At 43.3% G+C, this 20,242-nt stretch overlaps 1 protein-coding gene and 1 pseudogene across 1 annotated transcript; one reads left to right on the top strand and one right to left on the bottom strand.

Annotated features, from left to right (window-relative positions):
- Nucleotides 1-6,913: 6,913 nt before the first annotated feature.
- LOC143896076 (T-box protein 2-like) lies at nt 6,914-14,062 on the bottom strand (annotated as a pseudogene).
- A 629-nt stretch (nt 14,063-14,691) lies between these two features.
- Nucleotides 14,692-18,934, top strand: LOC143896075 (uncharacterized). The gene is made up of 3 exons (XM_077403620.1): nt 14,692-15,051; nt 15,250-17,727; nt 18,428-18,934. The coding sequence occupies exons 1-3, from the start codon at nt 14,692-14,694 to the stop codon at nt 18,932-18,934; spliced, it is 3,345 nt and encodes a 1,114-aa protein (XP_077259746.1).
- Nucleotides 18,935-20,242: the final 1,308 nt, after the last annotated feature.

Here is a 20,242-nt window from a genome sequence, read left to right as displayed (position 1 = left end):
TATCGAAAGCCAAAACTAGCGATAATAGCATATGGAGTTTAACCAAATCTTTCCAAAGAAATAAAACTCCTGCGCCTCCCTTTTCCTTGGGTAACGGCGCGTTAGCTTAGGACCCCGGTGAAAAAGCTCAGCTCCTGGCTCAAAGCTTTTATAAAGTTTATCAGGACGCTGACGGACTCACTTCCCTACATGAAGCTGTGGTCAACGAATTCGCCAATAGTTTGGATGATTCCTCTCCCAACTGTAATCTTGAGTTTATTACTCCCCGTTTAATCTACGATATTATTAAAACTTTCCCTAACAATAAAGCTCCCGGTTCTGACAAAGTCACCACCTTTATGCTTAAGAACTCATCCTTTAAAATTATCCTGCAAGTTTATTATGTAATTTTATTTTCTTTTCGCTTGTGTTACTTTCCTTCTTGTTGGAAAACGGCTAAAGTCCTTGCCTTTCCCAAACCTGGCAAATCTCAATCCTCTCCTGCAAATTATAGGCCAATTAGCCTATTGAGTGTGCTCAGTAAAATCTATGAGAGGGCTTTGTTAACTCAAATTAATTCTTTTCTTTCTAAAAATAAAATTATAATCAATGAACAATTTGGCTTCAAACCGCGACATTCCACAGTTCAGCAGCTTCTCAGAGTAACGGAGGATTTTGCAATGGAAATTAACAAAAAACGTAGTTCAGCCATGGTGCCGTTGGATATTCAGAAGGCCTTCGACTCTGTCTGGCATAAGGCTTTATTATATAAATTAAATCTTCTGAGTTTGCCTTTATTTATTATTAAGATTCTACGCTCTTATTTTCAGGATCGTTCCTATTTTGTTTGCTTTGGGGAAGGTCAGTCCTCTGTTTTTGATGTCCCTACTGGGGTACCGCAGGGCTCTATCCTGGGACCCGTGTTGTTTAACATCTTCATCAATGATATACCTAGAAATCCTAAAACCAGCTTGGCGGTATACGCGGACGACACCGCCGTCTATACGTCGTCGTGGTGTCCGGCGTTGCTTGTCCTTAGGCTGCAGGAGCATGTTGATGCCATCGTTCAATTCCTTCGGGAATGGAGGATGGTCATCAACAATGAGAAAACTGAGGCGATTATTATTACCCGCAAGGTATTCCCGCTGCCTCCATTGATTAGGATGGGAAATTTTGACGTCCCATGGTCCAGGGTGGTTAAATACCTGGGAGTAAAAATAGATACGGGTCTCCGCTGGAGTCCTGCTGTTAATGATAGAGTCTCTAAAGCTTATGGCGCTATGAAGAGGCTTTTCCCTCTCATTGCGGGGGGGGAGCGATCTTTTATTAAAATATAAATTGCTTTTGTATAAGACTTGTGCCAGACCGGTTTTGCTCTACGCTGCTCCTGTGTGGGCTCCCGTGGGTAAAACTTTCTTTGAACGCTTGCAAATTTTGCAAAACAAGTTTCTTCGAATTATTCTGGATTTGCTTCGGGGCACGCGGGTCGCTGACCTTCATGTTCAGGCTCAGATTCAGCCTATTAGAGAAGTTGTTACAGATATGGTTAATAAAGCGTACAATCCGGAGCATGATAATCCGCTTATCCGTGACGTTGACAACTACGACATTGGAGATGTTCCTATGAGAATAAGATGTAGATTGCCCAAGCATTTCTTACAGGATTAGATGTAATATATTCTTTGATATATTAACTCCCTTTTGCCTTAATTCCTTCTTCTCCTACTAAATTTGCTTGACATGGGTTTTTTTGCAAGTTTTTCCCAAACGCTTCACTCTGGAATGAAACGTACTTCCAAGATCTACTTGTCATTTATATTTATTTATTTATTTATGCTATATGCGGGTTGTAGGTTAGTTCCTGGGTACCGCAACGTGGACATCGGATCAACAAAAAAAAAACACAGAACGCGATTCCTGATCACCCGTCTTTTCGACAACACCAATCCTGAATTCCTGCACTAAGCCAGTCCGAACGTAAGGTAAAGCGCCTCTGGCATTCTCTGTCTTCGCCGAGTGTGTGTCTCGGCAAAGGACCAGCTTCTCTCTATTATCCAAAGCATCCTGAATTCCTGCACCAAGCCAGTCCGAACGTAAGGTAGAGCGCCTCTGGCATTCTCTGTCTTCGCCGAGTGTGTCTCGGCTAAACGACCAGCTTTGCGCAGTTATCCGAATCACCCGAAGCCTGTCCGGACAAGAGGATAGAGCGCCTCCGGCATTCTCTGTCTTCGCCGAGTGTGTCTCGGCCGGCGACCCGCTTCAACCGCGTTACCCACGCTTCGCGATCCATATTGCCGCCGCGCCTCGCGCCATTTTTCCGCGCTCCGGGCCACGCCGACCGGGAAACCGGCATCACCTGGACCGATACCTACCACCACGCGATCCGGCCCACGCGGCGAACGAAAAGCGCCGGCTCCGCCCCGCACATACCGCGGGTTTTCCCGCGCTACCCGCGGCCGAACCAACAACGCCTCACACGCACGCCCAACCGTCGAAAACCGCGCGGACACACGCGAGCAAACCCAGCCTAAGCGGTACACGCGTATTGACCCATTGCAAATGTCGCGAGTGTATATTGTGTAAGAATAAACGTTACTATTGTCTATTAACCGAGATACGCCTTCATTTCGCTAACCTCGCCACCCGTCTGCTTCTCCGCACCTCCTTCGAACCCAGGCCCGCCGCGAGCTAGATCCGCGCTTCGAAGTCAGGTTGTTTTACGCTCACAAAAATTATTTTTATTAATTTTGCTATCTTAGCGTTCGCCATCTGCAGAAAAAGCGACGAATGCGTTACTAACGTGGCGCACTATATTTCAAGAAGATGCGGACTTAAAATATCGTATACATTTCCTCCCCAAATCGTAATTTTTATGTTTGTGTCATATAACTTTGAATATATTAGTGAATAAAGCATAGATATATTAGCAAGATTAAACCGTTTAGGATGCGCAAGATTTAAATAGTACATAAATAAATAAATAAATAGATAAAGAGAAAAATTGAGAGAGAGAAAGCGAAAGAGCAAGTCGAACAATTTGTGTGTTCGGAAATATGGTCTTTTAAATAATCTCTGTTTCTGTTTCTTTTTTTACCAGCGCGTCCGAAAACTTCAACGTTAAATTTTGATATTAAAATACATGTTAAATAAAATTGGACAATTTATTCGTCTTTTTGTTACAACCCTTTAACATATATTGAAATATATGCCTTATAATTTTTTTTTTAAATAATTATTGGGATTAATTTAGTTTCTTATGTCGAAAAATTGCGTACAAATATGCATGAGACTAAAATTTATAAATATAAAAACTGACATATCCATATTAAAACACTTCGTAAGAGTTTGAAACAACTTCAAATTAAATTAATTCAAATTTCTTTTCTACACTATATATAAAGAAACAAGTAAAATCACAGAAATTTGGACAAATATATTAACTAACGGAAAAATTTTACATGTATGAAAAATATTTATACATCTAAATGAGAAATACGAAAACAAAATTCAAGTCTAAAAATATCTGAAATAAAAATCGTAAAATGCAAGACAAATGCAGAAAAGTAACTCTGCTATGTACCTATTGGGTGTGTGAAGTTCGCACTCTTACTTTAAAATTTTTTAGTTCTGATTAGAGTTTCAGTTTCTTTTCGAAGAGTATTTTTTTGTTTATAAAAAGAGTTCCGGCGATTAACACTTTGAAAAAAACATTTAAAAAATGAAATGCTAACTTCACAACCAACTTTAAGACCGAATAGTTCTGAATAGCTCATCTGAAGCATTTTGACGAGTACTAGAGTTCTAGAGTACTAGAGTTTAATTTTATTCAAAAAATAGAAAAGTTTAATTTAAAGTAAAAATAATTTTAAGTAACCCATTTGATTTCTTTCAAAAAATTCTAGAGTTTCTGATAAGTAAAAAATTGCAAAACTTTAGAATTGTTTTAAAAAATTATCATCAAAACACAACTGACATTCACGGCAGACCTTCGAAGTCGAATATCTTCTTAAAACTTCCATCAAAACGCCTGCAACTCTACCACTAACTAGTGGCGATCCGGCTAGTTAAGAAGATATTCGAAGATGCAACGGATGAAATTCGACTAGCCCCGTTTCACACGTATCCGACACTGGATTACTGACGCCGGGTATCCGATCGCGAAGTGTTTGGATTAATATGGGAGCATTTACACGTTTGTCCGATAGCCGATTTATGAAAATAAAGAAAATCGATCGGATATCCAGCATAAGTAGTCCGGTGTCGGATACCTACGTGTGAAACGAGTCTAAATCTTTCTGTCCGTAAACGGTACGGGCACGGCACGGTTATGTCTAAATCGACCTTAAATCGGAAATATATTCACGGAGGGAGTTCGTTATACGAGTAATATATATAATGACATAAATCTCGCAGCATCAATATATACGCGTATAATCGATTAAAGATGCAACAATATCAACGAGTAAAACGCATAATTTAATGTATCGAGTACAGACATTTATGGCGTATTAAAAAGTTGAAGAAAGTTACGTGCAACATGCGTAACTCTCTTTCATTTAAAAAAGAAATGTATAATTTTATGAAATAATGAGAAATTTTTTTTCTATACGGCTAATTCACTGCAAATTCAAGTATGTTATTTTAACTAAAGCTCTTCTTACACATTTCTTACACAATTCTGTCGTTTTGAATAATGTCATTTAACACGGTTGAACATATTAATACGATTAAACGTGTTAATTTAACACGCAACAAAACATGCTTCATCTAATTTGACTAAAACGAGCTTCAGTCAAATGTGTCATTTTTAAACATTTATGCGTGTAGAAATAACACACTTGGATTTATGATGTATGATAAAATGGCTTGCAATTACAATTAATTACAAAATATTCTATACATATAATCATTAGTCTATATACTCTATATAAATCAAAAATGGTATTCCTTTAGGGGCCACACATCGATCCCATTAAAGACGTCTGTGATAAAAGTTTTTTTTGTTTTTTTGTATTTTTTTTAAATTTTTGTTTTGTTTTTTTGTTTTGTTTTTTATTGTTTTTTCTTGTTTTTTTTGTTTTGTTTTTTGTTTGTTTTTTTTATTTGCATAATTATGTACACAGGCCCCTAAAGAGATAGTACAATATTAAAAAATAAAATTTAAACCAATGCCTTTTGAGTTAAATAACATTTTGTTCTTTTTAATTACTGTGTGTCAAAATTTATTATTTTAACACAAAGAATGTTATTTTAACTCCATTGATTAGTCAAATTAATCATTAAATTAACATTGTTTTAGTTAAATTAACGACATACTGAGTAGCAGTAGCAACTTATAAGAATGGTTAAAACTAGCTTAAATTAAATATGTAATTTGACACTACAAATTTAACAGTGTATATGCGACAAAACTTATACAGTGTTTTCGAACGAAATAACTGTATATTACTTTCGATAGTGTTCTAGGACGTATCTTATACTGTTGTAATTCTTAATTGAATGTGGGTGAATCTTTCTGATATACTGTTTACAGATAAATTTTTTTCTTTCTTCCTCTCCTGCCGGTCGATCTTTCCGGGATAATCGTTACAAGTAAATCGTGTGATTCGCCTTTATGTATGACGAGTGAGGTGTATCATCAGCGTCCGCTTGGCGAACGAGCGGAGATGGTCTTACTTCGCGTGGTCATAATACTAGAAACGATCAGTCAGATTACGTGATCGGAGGCACTGTTGGCCGTGTACTGGACACGCGGCCGACCGACCGGTCGCTCGCCGATCCGCGTTAAGTACGCGATCGCGTATGCACGTACTCGTTCTCTCGGTCGGACCTACTACCGGTAATCACGCTGGCTACGGCGGCCTCGCTCCCGTCCGCGTGGCGAGCCTACTACCTTTTGTAAATCGTGGCAGAAAGGAACGCGAAAAAAGTGGCGAATCCGTGTTAGAATCCGAAGATTCAAGTGGCCTGAAAACTACGCTGGTGCGAGCACTGTCGTATTGTATCGGAGGAGTCAGGCTGTCTTAGGCCCTTGATTCTCTGCACGAGTCTCTTTGGGCCTGGAGTCAGAGTCAGTTACTGGTCTGGTGATGCGAACATATATAGCCTCTCCCAGTCAAGTTATGTGCCCACCTCCCAGAGGTCTCGCTGGACTGCTGCAATGGGGCTGTTCCGATTCAGTACGGCTCGGTCGCAAGTAAAGCCCGGTCTACATAGGCCGCAGTTCGCAAAACGCAAGCACACGCACAGTCTACATGTCAACCTAACCTCTTTGTTAGATTGACATGTAGACTGTGCGTGTGTCTTGCGTTTTGCAAACTGCGGCCTATGTAGACCGGGCTTAAAGCGTTCTGCAGTAACCAAGTGGCGTCAATGGCGATCTGACTGCGTCTTTAAGAGTTTGTAGTGATACGGGCCTAAGTGCCGCTGGTGAGTTATGGAGCCAAGGAAGAACACGGTTATTTGGGAAGCTCTCGGCTGTCAATCCGTTTGCTCCCCAACACGCAGTAAATATGAAGAAGTTAAAAATGAATTTTCACGCCTGTGTTCTCGAATGGTCCGGGCACTGCACGCACGATGCGAGATTGATGACTCGATTAGTGCGGGGACACCCAGTGACTACGTAGCTGGCTCCTCGAGAGTAGGCGCTAGTTATCGGGTAGAGAAACGATTACGCCTCTTGACGCACGAAACTCATGCCACGAGTAGCCGTGTCCCCCAATAGCCTTCTTCTTCCTTCTTCTTCCTTGTAAATTTTATGGCACCTAATCCTCCTCAAGATCACATAACGACCAAGAACAAGTCAAATATAATAAATACAGACTCGAAAGATTCAATCCAAACTCGCTGCATCAGCAATCTTCAAAAATTATTCAGGACAAAACACGTCCAAACATGTCCACGGTCTCGACAAGACTTGCCTCCGGTAGCCGTATCAAATTAAAATAGAAATAAATAGTAATAAGTTATTTCGTGAATATCCATCTGTATCAAACGCAGTGCACGGATACTGCGTATCAAGCACGCCCGGCGCCAGGGATCGACTCGCAACGGTGGCGGGATTCGCGTCCGCTTCTCCCACGTTGCAAGGCCGGCCAACTTCGACTCCCCGGCTAAAGTAAAAGATAATCGCATGCTTTAATGGGCTTGGAACCCTTAAGGGAGTTTCGTTCGGCTGATTCGATTCGGAGTCGTAGATCAATAAGACCCTTTCGTCGGGACTGGAATCCGATTGAGCCTGATGATCGATCGAATGATGCTTTCGCTTGAACCGTGACCCATCTCGCAAAAACCCTTCGCGAATAAATTGTTATTGATCTTCAACTTCGTGATGTTCTCGTTTTGGTATGCGGTCACCGCGATAAATTCCATCTCCTTGAAAGCGAACAACGCGGTTGAATGAGTAAAGAGCTCGTTGTAGTTCTTCGTATCAAAGCAACAAACTATCCAGATCCTAGAAATGTATTTGTGCATTGATGTTAATACCACGTTATTATTGGGGTCGTTGATGTTGTTCGTGAGCTTCAATTTATTGAAGTTGATCGGATTGTCCATCCAGTGACTCCCCGTTGCCGGACTCTCGGGATACTTATAAATCCAATAGCCGAAAAGCTGTTGCGGCTCTGCCGGCCCCGCAAAACTCCAGTCACCCATATTGCTGTTCTCGCTCCCGTTCTGGTATCCACAATACTTGTGACGGCGATCGGAGGCCGGTGCTATCTCCATGAGGACATAATAATTCTCACGTTTCTCCAAACCGTTTACGTTTATTTGAACGGACGGAAACATGCGCCGACCGCTCTTGGTAATTGTCACTTCTGTATTATTCTCGGAGAATTGCTGCCAGAAGTTTTGATTAAGCAGCTCCACGTTGACTCCGCGCAGCAATGGGGGTTGAAATACCCATGCGCTTGAATTCATCCTCTCACCTAATTTGCGTTGTAGAGCGATCGGTGACTGCGCGAAAAGTAGCGATGCCAGTTGCATATTCAGTTCCAGGAGCATCAGTGCATTGTTTGGATCTTGAAGAAACATCTCCGATGATCGACGTGTCTTCTTCGACACCGTCGGTGTAAGGTATAAGGCAAACACGGAAATGGTCAAAACGAACGTCCAAATCACGTGCAGTTGTAGAATGGAACTGAGACAACCGGTTCTCGCCTACCAGTGACCTACCACAATACGGGATCAGTGCAACCCGCCGAAACTAGGCAAACTATATGTGTCGTCGGTCGTTCGGCGCCAACACATGAGACAACTATGTGTCTATAAACTTTTTGTCCTTTCTGCCGTAATTTACAAAAAGTAATATATAAGGTAACAAATAACGTTCACATGATAATTTTAAATGCCATAATCACACTAATCTAATGAGCCAGTTAAAATAAATATTAACTCATTACGTGTTGTTAATCCATTTGTAGTAACTTTCTCTTTCTTTAATCCTTTAGGGGCCACACATCGATCCCGTTGGAGTAAAATGTTATAATTTATAAGGTAGTCTTAAAAGACATCCCTGATAAAAGTTATTTAATTTTTAGTTGGTTTTTTTTATTTTTTAGTACATAATTATGTACACAGGCCCCTAAAGGATTAAAAATGTTCAGATACTGTCTGTTCCTTTTCCGGGTAATCTCAGTAAAGACATCCTGCACTTCTTCAAGCTTCTTATATATTATACATATTTGCCTTTCCGCTGAATCTCGATCAGTCGAATTCAAGATATTAAAATTCTCTAATAATTCGATAATATTCCAACAACGTTCAAACAAAAAAATTATTAGATTAATGTGTGTACAAATGGCAACAACTGGCTTCTTTTATGTATATTTTACATTAGTGATATATATTAGCGATATTTAGACCCAGATAAAATTATGTGCACGAAAAAAACGGCTTTGCTAAAGTATCTAAAAATTTAGCTAAATATACATCTAATTTTGTTACACCATTAAAATAATTATAGTAAATCGCTGAAATATGATAATTCTGTAAAAAAATTGACATTTTAGCAATCAGTTTAAATTATACATAATTATTTTGATGGACCAACAAAATTATTTTCAGATCTGTATCTAGTTAAATTTTTAGATACTACGGGTACAAAATTCGATTTTGTGAAGTGCAAACAAAAGCCGAAAAAAACGGTTTTCTGTTTAAAAATAATTTTGTTGCACCATTAAAATAATTATAGTAAGTCGCTGAAGTATGATGATAATGCTGTAAAAATTTTGATATTTTAGTAATTAGTTTGATGTTTTACATAATTATTTTGATAATGCAACAAAATTATTTTCAGATCTGTATCTAGTTAAATTTTTTAATACTTCAGCAAAACCGTTCTTTCCGTGCACCATTCTTCTATATATTTTTTACAAATATAGAAAGAGGATATCGAAAAATAAAAATGCGTTAAGTCATTACAATGTTAAATTTACGTAAAAATCCATGTACACTGGGAAACTCAAGATTTCTCTCTCTCTCTCTCTCTCTCTCTCTCTCTCTCTCTCTCTCTCCCTCTCCCTCTCTCTCTCTGCGGTAACGAAAACTCACGTTTTCACGCCAAATCGCGAGTTACAATATCGTATTAAAACTTATAATAAACGACTGTTTCGGCCGAACTTCAACCGATGACATTATGTGTGCGTCTTTAAATATTAAAAAAAAAAAACATAATTATACTCAATGTATACAAAATAGAAAACAATAGACGTTTAGCTTGTACACGTAAGTGAATCTCGCGTATCATTATAATGTATATTATAGAAGCGCACTTAGCGCTATTTTTTTACCTTTTTTAAAAATCACATTTACGTGGTACCATTAAAAAAACAATATTTTCACAAACTAGAACTATTCAGTATATCCGCTGTAATCTACTTTTCATTAAAAAGTACTCTTTCGTAAATGTACTGTAGGTACCAATAAATTCTAGATTTAGTAAAAACACAAGATAAATGCTGTCATTTATAAAAACTCATTTAACCGATAAGCTTAAAGATGCAATTAATTATATGAATTTAATTTTAATTGTCCTATACAAATTATATAATAAAAATTCGAACAACTAATTCTACTTAAAAATGATTAAATGTCTAATACAAAAGAATACAAAGTTTATCTTTAACTTTGCATATAATAGAAAAAAGAAATCTTACTAATTATTTTGGCTCGTGCGGAGAAAAATTATTTAATTTTCAGATCCAATTAAGGTATAAAGGGTACCTATACCCGGACATTTAAGAGTAGGTAAATGTACCAATGCCTGGACACGTACCTATGTCTCGATACCTTTAAAAAAAATATAAATTTATAGAAATAAACGTTTGGATACCATAACTAAAGTTTCAAATTACAAGAAAAAATATTTTTATCTTTGATTTTAATTCGCGTTATACTTATAAATAAAGGTGTCCAAATATAGGTACATGTCCGGATATTGGTACTTTTAACTTAATTTCTAAATGTTGAGCAAGACATAATATATTAACTTCTTAATGGCTAATTTTAAGAAGATATTCGACTTCGAAAATGCGACGCGTGAAATTCGACTAAGTCCGCATTAAATTTTTTTTTGAAAGTTCTAGACGTTTTGACAAGAGTTCCGTTTTTTAGTAGAACTCTAAGAATTCTGAAAGGAATTTCTATAATTGAAAACAATTCGGTCACTAATTAAGAAGGTCTGCCGTGAACGTCATTTACATAAGTTTTGATGATAATTTTAAAACAATTCTAAGGTTTGGGAATTTTTACTTATCAGGAACTCGAGAACTTTTCGAAAGAAATCAAATGAGCTACTTAGAACTATTCTGGCTTAAAATCAAACTATCATTTTTTTGTTTTTTGAAAAAAAAAATCAAAAAATTTTTTCTTTTTATCAGGAACTCTAGTCGTCAAAATTCTTTAAATAAACTATTCGGTTTTAAACATAAAAATACTCCTATACTCTTCAAAAAGAAGCTGAAACTCTAATCAGAACTATCGAATTTTAAAGAAAGGGCCAACTTCACACACTCGACAAAGATTCTGATAAAATTTACATAACAAATTTTATAAATTTTGTAATCTTTTTTTAATTTAAATATTCCAATGTTGAAAATTTTTAATTTAATAAACACTAATTTAATAAACTAGACGACAAATAATGCCAAGAAAGCCGTTTGCCAAATAGAAGAAAAACACTGTGCACCCCGAAAAAAAAACAGGGACCAAAAGAAAAATTCTTGACACGAAAAAGTATGATTGTAATCAGAATGTCGATAATTTTGTGATATACGTTGATGACAACGAGAAACGTAGTGACAACGAAAAAAACAAGGAGATATGCTGCAAGGAATGCGCCAAGAAGCCCGAAGAGAAAGAAACGGCGACAAAAGCTTTAGCTTGCCGCGCGGCAAGTGTTTCGGCGTCCTGTGTGCAGAAGCCATTAGAAGAAGAAGAAGAAGAAGAAGAGGAAGAAGTATTTCTTGCCAAAATCGCCAGTTCGAGAAACTAAGAGAGTTAGTGTGTTGACTAAAAGACGCCGAAGACGTGTCCTAGGGGTGGTGCGGAGGGGACAACAAAGCCCCACCTATCCACGCTTCAACCTCACCCACACCACCCGTGCATGAGGATGGTGCGGTGGGCAAAGCCCTCCCTCCCCCCGCCCACGCCACAACATCCACGCACATTGACCTGTGCATGAGATTATGGAAAGTGCGGAGGGGGGGGGGAATCTGATTTCAGTATCTTTATATGGGTAATTATTTACAAAAAGACCCCACTTGCCAATGACCTTGATCTTGACATATGTTGTCAAGGTTACCCTCTTGAGATGTCTGTGAAGTTGGCCCCCCCTTTTTCAAAATTCGGAAAATTTTATTAGAGTTCTGGATTCCCCAGAAAGAGTTCCAGAGTTCTCTGTAGTTTTTAAAAAGAGTTCTGTCATTTAAAGTGGTGAAAACACCATTTTAAAAATGGGGGGGCTAACTTCACGGCGCCCCCCATTTAAAAAAAATGAATTTTTTTTTGTAGTTCCGGATAGATTTCGATGAGTTCTAGAGTTCCCTATAGGTTTTAAAAAGAGTTCCGTTCAAATAAGCTCAAAAATCGATGTCAAAGTTGAACAAAAAATTTTCACTTAAAAAAAAAAATTAGTTTTTTATGGTAGATTCAGAAAAATTTCGACGAGATCTAGAGTTCCCTATAGGTTTTATAACGCTCCGACTAATATTTCAAAAGTTACAGCACCTCAAAGTACCGTGTTTGGCGCACCGCCATCTATTATAGTGTAAATAGTAGTTAATTATAAGATTGATTTCGTGTTGTCGTTTCACATTGTTAATGGTACGGTTTTCGTATTGACTAATTATACCGGGTTAAATTATCGCGCCTATTAGCGAAACGTCGGTGGATCGCGATTAATACACTTGTCAATATTCGCGCGACTCACCCGACTCGTGCTGCCCGCCCACGGGTGGCATCCCCAATTATGAGAAGAATTCGGTACTCGCTCGCGCCCGTACTTCGCAGGTGCGCGAGCCGGAGAACGCCGAAGAGGCACTCACCGGTTCGAACGTCGTGAAGCTCACACGTTACCGTTTTTGCATGTGCAAACTCGGAGTGCTCGGTCGCCTATCGCAGACCACGAAGGCCTAATCGCTTGATATCCTGCCTATCTGTGACTGCTTACTATCCTGCCTATCTGTGCCTGCTTGCTATACCTGCCTGTCCGTGTCCGCTTGCTATACCGGACGGTTGCACGCTTTCGCCTTGCACGCCAGAGATCTCGCCAACGGGAGGACGACGTCGACACCCAGGAGGCGCCGGGCAACGACACGGTGAGTCGCCTCGCATTTTTTATATTCGCTTGCTTGCTTCGCTTTATTCGCTTTCGCGAGGGCACGGGCCCTCTGGTCTTTCGAGAAATTTAGTTGACCAATCGCAAATCCGGGGAGCGCCTCATAGCCCCCGTGCATTGGTCCTTCGAGCCGGATCCGCGCGCTAAAGCAATAACGCCGACCTTTCGCTCGTGGATAGCATTTCTTAGTAGTTTTGATCGCGATTGCATTACAATTAATCAGTCGCGTATTCTACACCCGCCGCGATATCTCTCGGCCGCAACATTGCTTCGCGACGAAAATACGCGCGGGAAACTTGTCGTTTGATCGCTTTGTGGTTAATTGCTTTTGTCATTCGTTATTGAATATTGTCGTTAACCGAAATATTCAACATTGGAATATTCTCGGTTAAGCCATACGTTTTCGCCGCGCCGTCGACGGCCTTGACGCTCGGTCACGGGCCGGCAGCGTATATACACATTTTTTCTACATAAGCTCGCGTTGATAATAACACGCGATACTTGTTCGTTGCTACCGGGTGTGTTTTCGATACAATTCGAAAATACATGCGTACATACACATTTTCTCGATCGTTGGAACGCTTGCGAATATTTGCCATCGATCGACAACACTGTTTGGCGGCACTGGTCCTCGGGATAAAATATATCAGCACTCATATAATATTTCAATTAGTCATTGGAGATTGTGATTGGAATTGAGCCAAATAAATTAATGCTTGTGGCGTGGATTACTCATGTGGTATACCGCTCATGTCGTATGATCATGTCGTAAATTCCGCTTATGTAGTAAGACCGCGCGCAACGCGTATTACTGAGGCTCGATCAGATAAGTGCCTGAGTGCAATTTCTTTGTCGTAACCGGGTACCTGTGCCAATTTAATTGATAATTTTGATTTTGATGATTATTGATTACTGATTGTTGATTTATTATTGGTCTAACTATTATATTATTTTGTATCCTTTGCAACCATCTTCCTCGTTAATCATCCTACTTGATCCCCCTCTACCGCCAGTGCTCGCACCCTATTATTTTGCATCAACCTACCGTCGTTTTGAAATTGTACGAATCGTTATTATAGCCTCTCGAAAATATCCGTCGTGCTTTCGAACAGAAATTCGAGCCGAGCCGACTCGTCATCACAACAAGGAGATAGTTGTTTTGTTTTGCGAACATTTCGGAACTTGACGACCGTTAGCTTCCGGCATTGTTGATATTCTCACATCGAAGTGAGCTGCTATCGTCATCTTGGTTGACCTAGTGATTGTATTCCGGGCATCATGAGTCGAGGGAATGTAACCAAACGCGAGTTATGCGTGAAACGTATGCGGGAGATTCATGAGCTGTCGATGCTCGCCGCGGACAATGTAAGTCAGAGACCGAACTTCCTCGTGCGATATCCCATCGTGACCAGATTGGTCGAGGACTTTGAGGCAACCCACCTCAAGATAATACAAAACGCCTCAGATGAAGAGTTCGAAACGGAGGATTCGATTCGCCGGGACTTTGACGAGATGCGCTTTGCGGTAATCGGGCGTTACGAGAGATTTGTGGGCGCCGACCGAGTAGCCGCTCCGGTCCCGCAGGCCCCGGCCCAGACGTCATCGGTCAAATTGCCCAAGATCTCACTTCCGCAATTTTCGGGAGATCTCACGCTTTGGCCCTCGTTCATCGCGTTATACAACATCTCTATTCACGAAACCGGAACGTCCCTGCCATAGAAAAGTATCAATACCTGATATTCTGCTTGAAAGGAGAAGCGCTGAACGTCGTCAAGAACATCCCTCTCTCCGCCGATAACTACGCGATAGCTTATGACGCCTTGATTTCGCGATATCAAAACAAACGAGACTTGGCGGATTATCACGTGGACTTGATGCTGAAAGCTCAGCCGTTGAAGTCGGAGTCGGCCGTCCCCCTGCGCACGCTGTTGAGCACCTTCACCGAGAACACGCGAGCATTGAACCTATTAGGATTTCCTACAGACGCTTGGGATTATCTCCTTCTCAAATTCTTGCTGGAGAAGCTCCCTCGTTCGCTCCGCGAGAAGTTCGAATCTGAATACCGGGCGGAGGAAATACCGAAATTCACGCAACTCACAAAGTTCCTCTCTGATCACTGCCGGGTTCTCGCGTCAGTATCGAGCTCACAAAATACGTCGCAAAAGTCTCAGTCGACTTCGTCAAAGAATTCCGCGCCGGCTTCGTCGCTCGCAACTCGAACCGCCGAGTGTCCGGTGTGCAAAGAACAACACCTCGTGTTAAATGCCCTCGATTCTTGAAATTATCCCCTCAGAAAAGGCATTCAACGGCTAAAACTTCGAACTTGTGCTATAAACTGCCTCCGCGCGGGCCACAGCGTTAATGACTGTCCATCGTCGTGGACGTGTCGGTCGTGTAAGGCCAAACATCACACGCTCCTGCATTTTGAGCAGAACTCGGGCTCGGCGAATGCACCCACAGACGCCGAACCACCCTCCGAATCGGGGACAACGTCATCGCAGGGAAGCGAACCCCTCGTTAGCATGGCTAGTGTCGCGCGGTCGAACCCAATCGTATTGTTGTCGACGGTACAAGCCGAAGCGCTCGACGCACACGGAAATCCCTTCCCCGTTCGTATTCTGTTAGATAGCGCGAGCCAGCTAAACTTTATCTCCGAAGGTTGCAGGCAGAGGGGTAGTTTCGGACGAACCAAGTGCCATACGGTAGTTCTCGCGGTAAATGATACAAAGGCGGCTGCAACTCGAGGCCGCACCTCACTTGTAATACAAGCACAGGGCAAGGAAAGCACGCGCACCCTAGTAGAGGCTACGATTCTTCCGCGCATCTCCGCCCCGTTACCTAGCAGTCAGGTCGAGCGAAGAGCGTGGAAACATTTGAACGGATTGCGGCTAGCCGATCCGCAGTATCACCGACCCGGTCCCATCGACATCCTGATCGGCGCAGAAATCTTCGCGTCGTTACTTCGGGATGGCCGTCGCGTGGGAAGGAAGGGCGAACCAGACGCCTTCAATTCCGTCATCGGCTGGGTTCTCGTCGGTTCGGTATCAACGCAGGCGCCGGGATCCACACATTTGTTTATGACTCTCGATTCGTTGGACGCATCTCTTAGTCGATTTTGGCAATTAGACGAGATTATATCGGTCCCACCGTATTCGCAGGAGGATAAACGTTGCGAGGAATTATTCGCTCAGACCACGCGTCGGGACGCGTCCGGTCGTTTTGTTGTATCGTATCCTTTCAAAAGGGATAAGCCTTGTTTTGTCGGCACGCGTCAAGTAGCCCTAAATAGATTTCGCGCACTTGAGCGTCGCTTTAAATTAGATGCAGAGTTTAAATTGAACTATAACAAATTCATGCAGGATTATTTGAATAACGGTTATATGAAACTGATTGAACGGCCGTTCCCGGTGGACGGACCTGTGTTCTATTTGCCCCATCATGGGGTAGTTAAATCGGATAGCACTACCACAAAATTGCGGGTCGTATTTGACGCCTCGGCGAAGGATTTGAACGGCGTTTCGTTGAACGACGTATTGCGATCCGGGCCTAAGTTACAGACGGATATAGTCGTGATATTGTTGAGGTTCCGGGTAGGCCGCGTGGCGCTCACTGCGGACGTCAAACAAATGTTCCTTCGGATCTTGGTCGAGCGCGGTCAATGTGACTACCAGAGAATAGTCTGGCGTTTCTCGGAGAATGATCCGATATTAGACTACTTGATGTTGACTGTCACTTTTGGATTGACGTGTTCTCCGTTCCTGGCAATCGCCTGCTTGTTGGAATTGGCAACGGAAGGCAAAGTGAGCTACCCTCTGGCCGCGGCGGTCTTGGAGGAGAGCGTCTATGTCGACGACGTGGTGGCGAGCGCCGAGTCTGAGGGGGAAGCCCGTGAGCTTCAGCGGCAGCTACAAGCTTTGCTCAAAACCGCGGGTTTCGAGCTCAGGAAATGGGCCAGCAGCCATCCGTCAGTCTTAGCAGATCTCGATCCAGAGCTTTGCAGTCAATCATTGCTATCGTTTGAATCCTCGGAAGATCAGTTTCTCAAGGTTCTCGGACTTCGTTGGTATCCTCAAACGGACAACTTCGGCTTTCAGGTCCACCCGTTGGACAGAGATTGTACCAAACGCACCATTCTTTCGGAACTGGCTCGTATTTTCGACCCGTTAGGCTTTCTGACTCCCCTTACGTTTGCAGCTAAAAGACTGATACAGCAACTCTGGGTGCTCAAATTAGAGTGGGACGATAGGCCTCCTTCGGAAATATGTTCTCGATGGGGACGATACAAATCGGAACTCCCCGCGCTAGCTTCCATTCGCATACCTCGTACTATCGCCATGGCCAACGTAATCCGACGGGAGATACACGGATTTTGTGACGCGAGCGAACAGGGCTACGGAGCCGTTGTATATATTAGAATCGTCGCCGAGGACGGGGTACTGATTCAAATGCTTAGCGCCAAGTCAAAGGTGGCCCCGCTTAAGGCCATCACCTTGCCGAGACTCGAGCTTTGCGCAGCCGTTTTACTGTCGGACTTAGCGGAGTATATCGGGAACATTCTCCGGCCTAAGATTACTATCGACGGCACGTACGCGTGGTCTGATTCCGAGGTCGCGCTCGCCTGGATACGTTCGGCCCCCCACCATTGGAAGACGTTTGTGCGTAATCGTGTGGCCCGCATCCAGTCCAACACAGATATCTCTTGCTGGAGGCATGTCGACACCAAGTCTAACCCCGCCGATTGTTGCTCAAGGGGCTTGTTTCCTCAAGAATTAGTGGATCATCAGCTTTGGTGGACTGGCCCTGCGTGGCTCGCCGAAATCGAACCCACTCCAGAAACGATATTGGAAAATGACGATTTTCCGGAGGAAGAAAAATCTCATGCTTTTGTTGTTGTAAATCCTGCTGATGTCGTAAACTCTGCTTCTGTTGTTGATTCGCTTCTCGATCGTTTTTCGTCATTGGATAAACTCGTTAGAATATTTTCTTATTGTCTTCGTTTTGTTAATCGACTCAAGTCGAATTCACCTCACAGAACTCTTGTTGTAGACCAAGTCGAATTCCATTCAACCCTGCTATACCTCGTTAAAGTTGTTCAATTTTGTCGCTTTGCAGAGGATCTCGATAGATTGAAAACGCAATCAGAATTGCTCTAAACCTCTGCGACAACTCGCCCCTTTTGTGGACGCGCGCGGAGTCCTCAGGGTGGGCGGTAGACTCACGCACTCCGCAATATCTCATGAGGCCAAGCATCCCGCGTTATTGCCCGGTAAGCACCGGCTCACGGAACTTATAGTAGAGCGCACCCACCGCCTACACTTGCATCCGGGGCGTCGAGCGTTGCATTACCTACTACTGCAGCATTTTTGGATTCTGGGGGCCCATCAGGCCATCAAACGTTGTTTGTCGCGTTGTTACCAATGTTTCCGGGCGTACCCGCGTACTTTGCAACCGCCCATGGCGGACCTACCGCTCGACCGGGTACGTCAGGCCAAACCCTTCTCAATCGCCGGGGTCGACTACGCGGGCCCCTTCTTCGTATATAATCGTCGTTCTCGCGGGGCAACGCCGTTCAAGGCGTACGTGTGCATTTTCGTTTGCTTTACCACAAAGGCGGTTCATTTGGAACTTGCTTTTTCCTTATCTACAGACTCGTTTTTGTCGGCTCTGAGGCGTTTCATCGCTAGGCGCGGTCGCTGCTCGCGGATCTACAGCGACTGCGGCACCAATTTCGTGGGGGCTCAGCGCGAGCTCGTCAGCTGCATGGAGGCGGCCTCAGGGCGAGAACAAATCCAGTGGTCCTTTAACCCCCCTTCCGCGCCACACTTTGGTGGCCTCTGGGAAGCGGGGGTTAAGGCGACAAAGACCCACTTAAAACGCGTGGTGGGAGCGCAGATCCTCACGGTGGAGGAATCCAGTACCCTCCTAGCACAGGTAGAATCCATCCTGAATTCCCGACCTCTGTGCCCCACCAGCTCGGATCCCCACGACCTCGGGGTGCTCTCCCCGGGGCACTTTATCACATTAGAACCGCTCGTAGCGGTCCCCTATCCCGACCTAGACCCGGTGCCGATAGGCAGACTCGATCGATGGCAGCTGGTGCAGCACATGCACCAATAGTTCTGGAAACGGTGGCATGAAGAATATCTACACACCCTCCAGCAACGACCAAAGTGGTTAAAGCCGGCTGACGCGATATCAAAGGACACGTTGGTCCTTCTAAAACCGAAAACGCCCCTCCTCTGGCGTGGAGACGAGGGCGCGTCGAGGAATTACATCCGGGTCGTGACGGGGTCGCCCGGGTCGCTACAGTGAGGACGGCGGATGGCCTCCTTAGTCGCCCTCTGGTGAAGCTGTGCCCTCTGCCGATGGACGGCTCACCGGAGGGACCCGCTCAAACATAGAAAATACGGTGTATTTTGGTGGGCGGTAATGTTTGGCGCACCGCCATGTATCATAGTGTAAATAGTAGTTAATTATAAGATTGATTTCGTGTTGTCGTTTCACATTGTTAATGGTACGGTTTTCGTATTGACTAATTATACCGGGTTAAATTATCGCGCCTATTAGCGAAACGTCGGTGGATCGCGATTAATACACTTGTCAATATTCGCGCGACTCACCCGACTCGTGCTGCCCGCCCACGGGTGGCATCCCCAATTATGAGAAGAATTCGGTACTCGCTCGCGCCGTACTTCGCAGGTGCGCGAGCCGGAGAACGCCGAAGAGGCACTCACCAGTCGAACGTCGTGAAGCTCACACGTTACCGTTTTTGCATGTGCAAACTCGGAGTGCTCGGTCGCCTATCGCAGACCACGAAGGCCTAATCGCTTGATATCCTGCCTATCTGTGACTGCTTACTATCCTGCCTATCTGTGCCTGCTTGCTATACCTGCCTGTCCGTGCCCGCTTGCTATACCGGACGGTTGCACGCTTTCGCCTTGCACGCCAGAGATCTCGCCAACGGGAGGACGACGTCGACACCCAGGAGGCGCCGGGCAACGACACGGTGAGTCGCCTCGCATTTTTGATATTCGCTTGCTTGCTTCGCTTTATTCGCTTTCGCGAGGGCACGGGCCCTCTGGTCCTTCGAGAAATTTTGTTGACCAATCGCAAATCCGGGGAGCGCCTCATACCGCCCGTGCATACCGCAACTCGAAAATTTTCTAAGTCCCAAGGGGTAATTTTTTTTTTTTTGAAATCGGCAGTTTTCGCTGGAGTTCTGGTGGCCCCCCAAAGAGTTCTATCGAAAACTATTAGGGTCCGAAACGATCCGACCCATATTTCAAAAGTTACAGCCCTCCAAAGTGCGCAACTCGAAAATTTTCTAAGTCCCAAGGGGTAATTTTTTTTTTTGAAATCGGCAGTTTTCGCTGGAGTTCTGTTGGCCCCCCAAAGAGTTCTATCGAAAACTCTGAGGGTCCGAAA

Source organism: Temnothorax americanus, unplaced genomic scaffold (genome assembly GCF_048541705.1).
Source record: "Temnothorax americanus isolate GAGA-0224 unplaced genomic scaffold, ASM4854170v1 Scaffold178, whole genome shotgun sequence".
NCBI classification, from domain to species: Eukaryota; Metazoa; Arthropoda; class Insecta; order Hymenoptera; family Formicidae; genus Temnothorax; species Temnothorax americanus.
Note: the sequence above shows the minus strand (reverse complement) of the source record. Positions and strands in the feature narration are given on the sequence as shown.